Source organism: Mya arenaria, chromosome 13, assembly GCF_026914265.1.
Source record: "Mya arenaria isolate MELC-2E11 chromosome 13, ASM2691426v1".
NCBI classification, from domain to species: domain Eukaryota; kingdom Metazoa; phylum Mollusca; class Bivalvia; order Myida; family Myidae; genus Mya; species Mya arenaria.
In genome coordinates this window covers 56,844,508-56,856,249 of record NC_069134.1, presented here as the reverse complement: position 1 = coordinate 56,856,249, position 11,742 = coordinate 56,844,508, and the positions used below count along the sequence as shown (strand labels likewise).

At 34.3% G+C, this 11,742-nt stretch overlaps 1 protein-coding gene across 2 annotated transcripts; it reads left to right on the top strand.

The window, feature by feature from the left end:
* The first annotated feature begins 2,615 nt into the window (after positions 1 to 2,615).
* Positions 2,616 to 11,318, top strand: LOC128214861 (transcription elongation factor 1 homolog). 2 transcript variants are annotated; one of them, XM_052921548.1, is made up of 4 exons: positions 2,616 to 2,664; positions 4,607 to 4,728; positions 5,502 to 5,572; positions 9,737 to 11,318. In XM_052921548.1, the coding sequence occupies exons 2-4, from the start codon at positions 4,613 to 4,615 to the stop codon at positions 9,799 to 9,801; spliced, it is 252 nt and encodes an 83-aa protein (XP_052777508.1). In that variant the 5' UTR covers positions 2,616 to 2,664; positions 4,607 to 4,612; the 3' UTR covers positions 9,802 to 11,318. The 2 variants fall into 2 exon arrangements, with proteins under 2 accessions (XP_052777508.1, XP_052777509.1); XM_052921549.1 differs by having other exon boundaries at positions 2,620 to 2,680.
* The last annotated feature ends 424 nt before the right edge of the window (positions 11,319 to 11,742 follow it).

The following is an 11,742-nucleotide window of genomic DNA, read 5'->3' as shown; positions in this document are numbered from 1 at the left end:
AATTGGTGTACATGTATCTTCAAATCCCGAAACAGCTTGCAATTGTATGTCAATTAATGACATGTCAGATCTGTTGTAAGATGGTCTGAAAGCTATCAATCAAATTAAATTTAAGGAGTGGAAACGAGTTGATGTTGAAGGCAAAAAGAAAATGAAGATCATAATGTTACACTGAGTAAAATTGAATTTCAAGAATTTATAGACACACAGTATGACGATTTCCTGAAGCAGGTAGAGAGAGTGAAAGAACAATATAGTGCCATCAAAGACCCAAAAAATAACCTTCCGGATAATGAAGTTGTTGTCCATATGGACTTCGCTGAAAACTTCACATGCAGTAATGCTGATGAAATTCAAAGTACTTACTGGAATATAGCACTGCAGTAACATTGCATCCAGTAGTTGTGTATCACAAGACTGGGCAAGATCTTGAACACAAGAATTTTATCTATGTGTCCGATGTAACTAATCACAACTCTGTACGTGGCAGTCTATACGATTTTGAAGAATTGGTTCCAGAGTTGAAGTCTCTGTTTCCATATATGACTATGATTCATTACTGGACTGACAGTCCGTCATCACAATACAGGAATAGGTAAATGTTTGGTGTTGTTTTGCGACACTCAGATTTGTTTGGGGTGAATGCCAGGTGGATTTTTTTTAATCAGGGCATGGGAAAGGTCCATGTGATTGTTTGGTGGGACTGCCAAACGACAGGCTGGAGAAGCTTCCAAGCAAGGCAAAGTTATAATTCTGGATGCACTGGCATTTTTTACAAATGGGCTTCAAGTCAAAAGAAGAGTATAGAGTATGTATTTTACACTGCAGATGCATATGAAACAACACAAGTTGAACCGAATGGCAGAGCACTGAAAGCTATTCGCGGAACAATGAAATTGCATGCAATACTTGCAAGGGAGGGAAAACTCTATACTGGAACAGTGTCATGTTACTGTAAAGAATGTCTAGGGCCGTGTGATAAATGGGACATTAACACAAGTACTGTTGTAAAAGATGAATCTGTAGAGCATGGGGGTAAAAGGAAAGTTCAAGAAAATGCTTATTTCCAAATCAATGAAGATAGGCAGAATAAGAAAATGAAACAGGCTGAAAGAAAAGATGTCTGTGAATGAATTGCCAAAGGTGAACAGCTTTGTATTGGTATAATACGATGAGATGATATATCCTGCAAAGGTACTAGAAATAGGTGAATATGAAGGCGATGCTAAGGTATCTTTCATGGGAGCAAGTAAGGGTAAAGGAGCACATGCGCTGTTTAAATGGCCGTCTAAGCCAGATCATGAATTATGGGTTGATCTGGAACAAGTTCTTCACATAATAGAGGAACCTCTTCCTTGTGGAAAAAAAACAAAGAGACAGTTCAAGCTGTAAGATGGAGACTACAAATTCCCGAAAAACTAATAATCACTACAATGTTCGATATTAGTTTTAGACTTGCATGAATACACTTAAGTTGTGGCATTCTCTTCATATATTTTAGCAAAAGTTACTGAGAGAATGCCAGATTTTAAGATTGTTTTAATATTGTTAGATGTATTCATTTTTTTTTTTTACTCAGAACATGTATTGCTTCATGGTAGTATAGATAAGGAATACAATACTTATCTCCTCATCTGAATTATACAGTGTATTCAAAGCCCTTCTGAAACTAGGAACTCTTTAACACTAAAGTGAGGCCGTTGAAGTTAATGATGAGACGCAGTGTAAGATACGTTAACTTGTTCATGAAACTTTTTTTTGTTATTCAGTTTCACTTCTTGAACTTTTAACATGTTTATCCACTGTTGCGGCGCCGGTTTTCTTCTTTTTAAAAAAATATTTTGCATAATACCATATTCTTGTAAGGTACGTTACCAACTGCTACTAAATTCTATTTAAAGGCTTACATGTATATGTTGCAAATGATGCATGCAATGCTAGTCAATGTTCACAATGTAAATAGAAGTGAGGTTCAGGGTTGCGATGTTAACTGTTAATTAATGTTATTAACTTTGAAAAAATACTATTGCTTACAAAAACCACGGACTGATTCTATACCAAATATAACCTGATATGAATGATGTGTTCTAACATGGGCATCTTCCTTGTACAATTTATATCCGTTGTTAAAAAGTTAACGTATCTTACAAGGAGAAGTATATACACATGTATGCTTTTGTTTGACTAAGTCATGAAATATTGATTGCACAGACAGTGTCCCAATGTCGGTTTCCTTCACTCTCAAATATTCATGTCTTGTTTTATTGCAATAAAATTTGAAGAAAAAAAACTAAAGTAGGATTCAGCTCAGTTTTAAAAGTGAAAAGGCTTCTTTAGTTGACAATGGGCGAGATGTAGTACGCGGCGTCCATTAATGGTACGATATTGTATTGGTACGAAGTCTCCTACATCCCCCTTTCGTTATTAGAATGCAGTGAAAATAGTGATAGTGACTATGATATTTAAATAATGCCATGCATTAGGGATTCAGAACAAAAAAACACGGCCTCAATTCTTGCAATGAACTCGCGTGGGCTATTGGACTGAGTATCGAGAAATGGTTGACTGCGACTAATTCGATCTTGAAACCGGTTTATTCAAAGTTATTGATTCTAATCAAAGCGATCGTGTGCGTGTGATTTTTCAAAACATTGAGCAATTTCGGTAATATTTCAAAAATGTTCGTATTGTTAACATTTTATCACAGTAAATTACATAAATCAACTTATTTTCTATCATTAAATGGATATTTATTTGTAAACTCGCCATGTGACCTAGTATAACTTATGATAAGTGTGGTTATATATAATCATTCTTGGAACCAATACAGACACGACTCATCCATTCTTCTTGGAATAATTTCTTTGCTTAGGTTTGAACAGACTAGTTAAAAAAGTTTAAGATACTACGTCTGACAAGACTCAAAAATCTGTCAGTCCGTAACAGATGGAACAAAAATCATGAAAAAAACATTTTTTATTAAGTATTAAATATTTAAGTATTTCTTTCTTCTGGGATCTTTCAGTCATTGATAATTCGCTTTTATTGCCTGACATGGCAGCTTTGATGGGTTCTTCTATGGGCACTTGTACCAAAAGCTACCAAAGCAACCAATGAAAACACATGTTTTGTTTTTCTAACACATTAATGATACAACGCGCAGGGTTTCACATAGGGTAGTCGCTAACTCGATAAATGCAAGTCAAATTCAGAAATTGTAAGTAGAATTTCTTGCTTACTCGATATTTTTAGCAAATCACTTTTTTCAAGTTCAAAACTAAGTTATTTAAATAAAGATCGATAAGTTAACAAAAACCTCCAACAATAGTCTCAGTGATATGCACTTTTGAATTATGCGCATTAATAAATTGATCCCGCACCTGTCCCTTGTTTTTGTAAAACCTGTTTGCACTTTTGATGTCATACTCCCAGAATACTAAGAATGTATGTTGACAAATCATGTGTAGATTTTTGAGTTGGTGGCGACTTCGCTATTTTCAAGTCAGAGACAGATTCGCCGAACTTTACGATGATCATAGAGCGATAATTGCTCTGCCCAGTGACTGTGTCCATTAGCAGCAGTCAAACTCAATGATGTGAATAGCTCCGCCCATTATGCAAATTTACAGATACCTTCGGGAGTTTTTGCTGTGATGGCTTCGAAAACAAAAATGCTAAATAATCAAAATTGATATCTTTTTCATTTTGTTCAAATATGTTTTTTTATTGGCTAAAATTAAAAGATGCATCTTAAAGTTGTTAATTCAAAACAGAAAAATATACATTTTTCACACATCGTCTTAAAATCGCGGGAAACAGGTGCCTGTTTATTTCCTGCCAATCGTAATGAAAGTGAAAGTAGAACAGTTGGACAAAATCAAATCGCTGTCAGTGTAAAGAACAGTAATGTTCTATTCTATACCTTTTTATTGCTTTGTCATTTATTTAAAAGGACGATTATTGACCATGCGGTATACAATATAAAACTGAGATTTACTGTCATTGAAGTGATTTTAAAACTGGCATTATGATTTGTTATTGGTCCCAGATTAAAGTGAGGAATAACGGTCTCTTACCTTGTTGTACATTAATAAACACAAATCCATCACATGAGTTTTAATTTTAACTAGTTTAAATCCAAATAATATTGAAAGCCATGTGATTTAAAGATTTTTTTAAAAAGCAAGTAGATTTGACAATTTAGCAAGAAAGTTTATAGGAAAAAAAGCAAGTGGCAAAAAAGTTAAATTTGAACCCTGATGCGGTTACCAGGCTATAATGCTTAAATCTGGTTATCAGGGTGAAAGGCCGACAGTTGACTTTTGGACTGATTTCTGTTCAGTAATTGTTTGACCTGATCAAAATTTGCCGGTCATGCCCGTCGACGGAAGATTTTTAGGTGGTCTGTTTTGAGTTTTAGAAACAAAAAAAAATAAACAATATTACTTGATTTAAATTCACACAATATGTTTGTCCAGTTTTCATGGTATTCCCCCTATTCACTGAAAAACAAGAACAGCAAACATTGGTATCCGCTTGCACAACTCTGTACAACTTTTGATGTATATTTGAATAATGATAATACCTTTCTGAAATTCCTTTCCAGTAAACAATGGGTCGTCGCAAGGCTAAGAAGAAGCCACCACCAAAGAGGAAGAATATCGAGAAGCTAGATGTTAACTTCAACTGTCCCTTCTGTAACCATGAACGCTCATGTGAAGTCAAACTGTATGTTTAATGCTTAATGATGAAGTTAATGTTGAAGTATTGTGTTCAAGGGTGAGAGTGGTATAGTGTCTGCCTCTCACCCAAGAGGTTGTGGGTTCGATCCCCACTAGGGGTACTTTCTCATGGCCTCTCAAAAAGGACACAGTACTGGTTTCTGCCCAGGAAACGGACTCGAGTGATCTTATAAGCTATCAGCTTTCGTCTCAATCGAGCTAAAATAAATTAGTATAAACCAAGTATTGTGTTAATCTCTGCCCACCTTCAGAGTCAGCATGACTGCAGTTATGTTACGACAATATGATCTTCCTGGACGTAAAATGCAATTTCATGGCCATTCTTTTTATTTATTTATTTAGAAGCGGTAGATTTCCTCGGGACAGTGGTAGGGGGCTCTCAACAGCGGTTGATATTAACTTCGATAGAGTTCACATGTCTATATCTATTGTACTTTTTTATGGCCAAACTTAAGCCCCAAATCATAAAGAAAACAAAGGACAAACTCATTAGTCCAGTTTTAATCAAAAACCTTGTTTAGGGATGGCTACATGTAGCAGGTTTATTCTTAGTGTAGTATGAGTTTTCCTTACATAAGATATTACTTTGGAATTAAATAAATAACTGTATAGGCTGATTATGTAAACGTACGATATATAATAAATTATGCAGATCTTTATTGTAAATTTTGGAGCAAATGTTTAATAAATACTGTATTGAATGGCCACTCATGTAATAGTTATACATGTATCTTCAATTCATAAATCGTATGGTTTCAGAGATCGCCAGCGGAACACTGGAACAATATCGTGTGGTGTGTGCATGGAAGACTACCAGACAACCATTAACTGTATCCTTTCTCCATTGTTATATTAATAGCAATGATGTCATGTCAGTCTGCTTCTTTCTGGAATAGTCTCAACTCTCAACTTTGTCGGAAGGTATCAAATTGATAATACTTAAATAGTGTTGGGAATCGGTTGCAATTTTACTATCGATGATCGGTTCCACTCAAGTAACCGATTATCGATAGTACAATCGGTTTTTAGCTCACCTGTCACGTAGTGACAAGGTGAGCTTTTGTGATCACTCTTCGTCCGTCGTCCGTCCGTCCGTTCACAATTGCTTGTGAACACAATAGAGGTCACAATTTTGACCTAATCTTTATGAAACTTGGTCAGACTGATCATCTCTATAAAATCTAGGTCAAGTTCGATATTGGGTCATCTGGGGTCAAAAACTAGGTCACTAGGTCAATTAGTAGAAAAACCTTGTGAACACAATAGAGGTCACAATTTTAGCCTAATCTCAATGCAACTTGGTCAGAATGGTCATCTCTATAAAATCCAGGTCAAGTTCGATATTGGGTCATCCGCGGTCAATAATTAGGTCACTAGGTCAATTAGTAGAAAAACCTTGTGAACACAATAGAGGTCACAATTTTAGCCTAATCTCAATGCAACTTGGTCAGAATGATCATCTCTATAAAATCTAGGTCAAGTTCGATATTGGGTCATCCGCAGTCTATAACTAGGTCACTAGGTCAATAATTAGAAAAACCTTGTGAACACAACAGAGGTCACAATTTTGACCTAATCTTTATGAAACTTGGTCAGACTGATCATCTCTATGAAATCTAGGTCAAGTTCGATATTGGGTCATCTGGGGTCAAAAACTAGGTCACTAGGTCAATTAGTAGAAATACCTTGTGAACACATTAGAGGTCACAATTTTAGCCTAATCTCAATGCAACTTGGTCAGAATGATCATCTCTATAAAATCTAGGTCAAGTTCGATATTGGGTCATCCGCGGTCAATAACTAGGTCACTAGGTCAATTAGTAGAAAAACCTTGTGAACACAATAGAGGTCACAATTTTAGCCTAATCTCAATGCAAATTGGTCAGAATGATCATCGCTGTAAAATGTAGGTCAAGTTTGATATTGGGTCATTCACGGTCAATAACTAGGTCACTAGGTCAATTAGTACAAAAACCTTGTGAACACAATAGAGGTCACAATTTTAGCCTAATCTCAATGCAACTTGGTCAGAATGATCATCTCTATAAAATCTAGGTCAAGTTCGATATTGGGTCATCCGCGGTCAATAACTAGGTCACTAGGTCAATTAGTACAAAAACCTTGTGAACACAATAGAGGTCACAATTTTAGGCTAATCTTAATGCAACTTGGTCAGAATGATCATCTCTATAAAATCTGGGTCAAGTTCGATATTGGGTCATACGCAGTCAATAACTAGGTCACTAGGTCAATTATTAGAAAAACCTTGTGAACAAAATAGAGGTCACAATTTTAGCCTTATCTTAATGAAACTTGGTCAGAATGATCATCTTAACATAAGCTAGGTCAAGTTCCATATTGGGTCAACCCAGGTCAAAAACTAGGTCACTAGGTCAATTAGTAGAAAAACCTTGTGAACACAATAGAGGTCACAATTTTAGCCTAATCTCAATGCAACTTGGTCAGAATGATCATCTCTATAAAATGTAGGTCAAGTTCGATATTGGGTCATCCGCGGTCAACAACTAGGTCACTAGGTCAATGAGTACAAAAACCTTGTGAACACAATAGAGGTCACAATTTTAGCCTAATCTCAATGCAAGTTGGTCAGAATAATCATCTCTATAAAATCTAGGTCAAGTTCGATATTGGGTCATCCGCAGTCAATAACTAGGTCACTAGGTCAATTATTAGAAAAACCTTGTGAACACAACAGAGGTCACAATTTTGACCTAATCTTTATGAAACTTGGTCAGACTGATCATCTCTATGAAATCTAGGTCAAGTTCGATATTGGGTCATCTGGGGTCAAAAACTAGGTCAGTAGGTCAATTAGTAGAAATACCTTGTGAACACATTAGAGGTCACAATTTTAGCCTAATCTCAATGCAACTTGGTCAGAATGATCATCTCTATAAAATTTAGGTCAAGTTCGATATTGGGTCATCCGCGGTCAATAACTAGGTCACTAGGTCAATTAGTAGAAAAACCTTGTGAACACAATAGAGGTCACAATTTTAGCCTAATCTCAATGCAACTTGGTCAGAATGATCATCGCTATAAAATGTAGGTCAAGTTTGATATTGGGTCATTCACGGTCAATAACTAGGTCACTAGGTCAATTAGTACAAAAACCTTGTGAACACAATAGAGGTCACAATTTTAGCCTAATCTCAATGCAACTTGGTCAGAATGATCATCTCTATAAAATCTAGGTCAAGTTCGATATTGGGTCATCTGCGGTCAATAACTAGGTCACTAGGTCAATTAGTACAAAAACCTTGTGAACACAATAGAGGTCACAATTTTAGGCTAATCTTAATGCAACTTGGTTAGAATGATCATCTCTATAAAATCTGGGTCAAGTTCGATATTGGGTCATACGCAGTCAATAACTAGGTCACTAGGTCAATTATTAGAAAAACCTTGTGAACAAAATAGAGGTCACAATTTTAGCCTTATCTTAATGAAACTTGGTCAGTTATTGACCGCGAATGACCCAATATCGAACTTGACCTATATTTTTCTAGAGATGATCATTCTGACCAAGTTGAATTGAGTTAAGCCTAAAATTGTGACCTCTATTGTGTTCACAAGGTTTTTCTACTAATTGACTGGCCTCTAGGGGCCATACTTTTCATTGGATCTTTATGATAATAGGTCAGAATGTTCACTTTATTTAGCAAAGCTACAGGTGAGCGATACAGGGCCATCATGGCCCTCTTGTTAAAATACTAGATAGTACCTGAGTTGTAGTTTTATTCATGTACAGTATTAAACTCTTAATTATTATATGCATATACCTTATGTCTATGATTGAAGTTATTAAGTGTTGTTGTATAAAAAATAGTTTATTTTCTTGCTCATTGTGGCTTTCATCAGCCATTTTGTTAAAGATAACATCTGAACACTTACTTTAAAAAAAATAATATTTTTTTTGATTTTTTTTTTTGATTTTTTTTCGATAATCGATTATTACTAAATACTATCGATTGTCGCCGATTTCAGGCCCAACCAATCGATTTTCGATTATAATCGATCATCGGAACATCTTTAATTGATAAACATGTATGTGTAACAAAACTTGGTGTTCTTATTCATAAAATTGCAGTATTTGTGTTGTCGTGTAATGTAATACTGCCTGTTGGGACTGTTCCCTAAAATAGGGATGGGATCCCGGCTGGTATGAAAATAGCTTTTTATCTTTAAACTCTGAAACAATTTGACCAAAATTAGGACTAGATATGAAGTCACCATGAAAAGATCATGAAGAATGCTTGTACCATAATTGAGAGTGCTCCCTTTGTTTTCTTTTATACAATAATTCTGATATCAGAATGGTAGCAATAGGCGGAGTTTGATCATTCAATAAACAGAGTGCGGATAAATTGCAATGCTATTACTTTATAACACACTAATTACTAAAATTTGGCATGGGACAAAAGATTTACATTGCCGATTGGAATTATAAACTGAAGTGCTTGTGTATAATTTCAATAGTTCAATATTATAAGTGTTGTAACAATTACAATGTTAAAGTTTTTATATCTTCTAAAAGAAATATAATAAAAAAATTCAAAAAAAAATTCAGAAGGCCCTACAAACTTTTTGCTTTCCCTATTATTAAAGATGTAGAAATGCATGTAAAAAAATTGACATATTTTGACAACTTTAAATTAACTATCTATATAAATAATATTTTAAAATTCACAGTGCTTTGTGTCTGTTCAACTCTTGCTAGCCAGAAAAATAAGCTAGGGTTAATAATGAAAATGACAACTGCCAGTGGCATAGCTTTCGGTAGACCTACACATCGTTTTGCCGGTTAGTTTTCCCACAGACCTATAAGCTTTTTTCCTTTATAGTGCTTGTTTTTTCTATAATCAAAGAACAAATGCTATTCCAAAATTAGACCTTTGTTATTATGTAAGCATATGATGAACATGGTATGCAATGAGCTCAATCAAGTTATCACACCTTAACTTAACCTTAAGATTTATCAGAAGCTATAGATGTGTACAGTGACTGGATAGATGCGTGCGAGCAAGCCAACCAATAGCCGAGGGGATGCCAGGACACTGAGGTCCTGCTCCGCTTGTGTTCATTCATGGATCTTGATAGATTGTGAAAGAAGCTTATGGTTCTAGAATGTATAAAGAGGCATGGATAGATTAAAAAAAAAGAAAGAATTGACATTGTCATGATGTAAGATAAAATCTTATTATTTCATTTTTTGTTGCTATAGTAATAAGTATGGCACTCGTCATCCCTGATTTTTTTACAGTTTATATAACAAATAATTACTGACCTGTAAGAGTATTTCAAAAGAGATACCGGTAATAACCCAAAATAACATGATTTGCACTCGTTTTAATAGCATTTTTTAAAAAGAAGATAAAAATGTAATTTAAAAAGTTTTATACAAATTGCTAGTGTCCCTTTAAAGCTGCACTTTCACAGATTGACTGTTTTGACAACTGATTTATTTTTTGGCGTGGATGAGCAAAGTTTTGCACATATGTCTAGAAACCTATGCTACAAGACTTGTGACAAAAAGATCAGATCGCAGATTTTCATATTTACGTTAAGTGTTACAAATGCTTAAAAAAAATAAAAAAAAACGGCAGTTTTCTCTTTTAATTGACATCCGTTCTTTTGTGATTTATCTTATATAACCTAATTGATGCCAAAATGAGCTGATTCTGGAAAAATAAATTCAAAGAGGTCAATATTTGAGAGTGCAGCTTTAATTCAGAATGTATTTGCGTCTGACAGTTTAAACAAGAAAGTTGATACTTGAATATGTTTGAGTGAGAGGTTTATAGAAGTGACACTTCATCGCTTTGATAAATTTGTTTGCATATAACATGTGGGTTTTTTTAACCATATTTGATTTAAAATAAAGCTTCACTGTGGGTCATGCATTTTTTTGCCATTTTATTCATGTTGAAAGATTCGTCTTCATTCACAGTTTCTTCCATGTAAACGAGAAGTGGAATTATTTTTAAACAATATCAGCATTTAAAATGCTTAACTCATGCATTTTTCATCACTTTTTCTCTCTGTAAAATTTGTACATGTCTTTCAATTTGTCTTCATATTCCCTTTTTCCATGTTAACGATAAGTAAACTTAATTTTTATCAACAAGTGCATTTTAAATGGTAAAAAATGAAACTTGATGAATCCAAATCATGCATTTTTCATCGCCATTTATTTTTTATAAAATTTGTACATTGTAGACTGATTTGTCTTCGCTTGCAATTTTAACCATGTAAACAAGATGTGAAGCATGTTTTGATGTTGTTAATCTTTGCAGAATATTTTGTAACATTGCGTCACACTGTCATTAAGCTGTAAAGTGCAGAACATTTAATTAATCAAGAATTGTTTCTTTTTGTGGAGATTATAACGAGGGGTTATTTCAATTATCTGATGGCTGATATATGTAAACCATTTGCATTTGTAAAGCATTTGCATTTGTAATTTTGATTTTTTTTTATAAAAAAAATAACACAACAGAGTTTGTGCATACTTATAAAGACATTGCATTGTAAATAAAACTTCATTTAATGGTGCACTTGTGTTCTCCTTTCATTAATTTTGTTCATATTGAAAATGTGAGGTGAGAGATCAAACTTACTTAGTGCCACTACTGCGCCTTCTCATTGGACAAAATATATTGTTGACCACTAAGTCAGTAGTCAACAATACAGTTTGTTAAATGAGACGACAGTATTACTCAAAGATTTCGCATACATTTATGATTGTAAATCAGCAGTCAGTCGTTATTGACTTTATCAGGTGAAACGGTATACAAAAATTGACAGCTGGGCCAATTAGTATGTAGTTTACAAAATATTATGTAGACCACTAAAATATTACAAGATTGATTTGTTAATATGTTCTTGCACAAAATAGATGGCTTTGAGTCATTTATTTTTGTAAGTACATACTAACATTCTACATACATTAAATAACATTACATAAAAGATCTAACAT

Coding starts and splice junctions, on each gene's coding strand:
- LOC128214861 (XM_052921548.1), top strand. CDS start 4,613: ATGGGTCGTCGCAAGGCTAAGAAGAAGCCACCACCAAAGAGGAAGAAT. Junction 4,729..5,501: donor CGCTCATGTGAAGTCAAACT/GTATGTTTAATG, acceptor GTATGGTTTCAG/AGATCGCCAGCGGAACACTG. Junction 5,573..9,736: donor CTACCAGACAACCATTAACT/GTATCCTTTCTC, acceptor CTTAACCTTAAG/ATTTATCAGAAGCTATAGAT.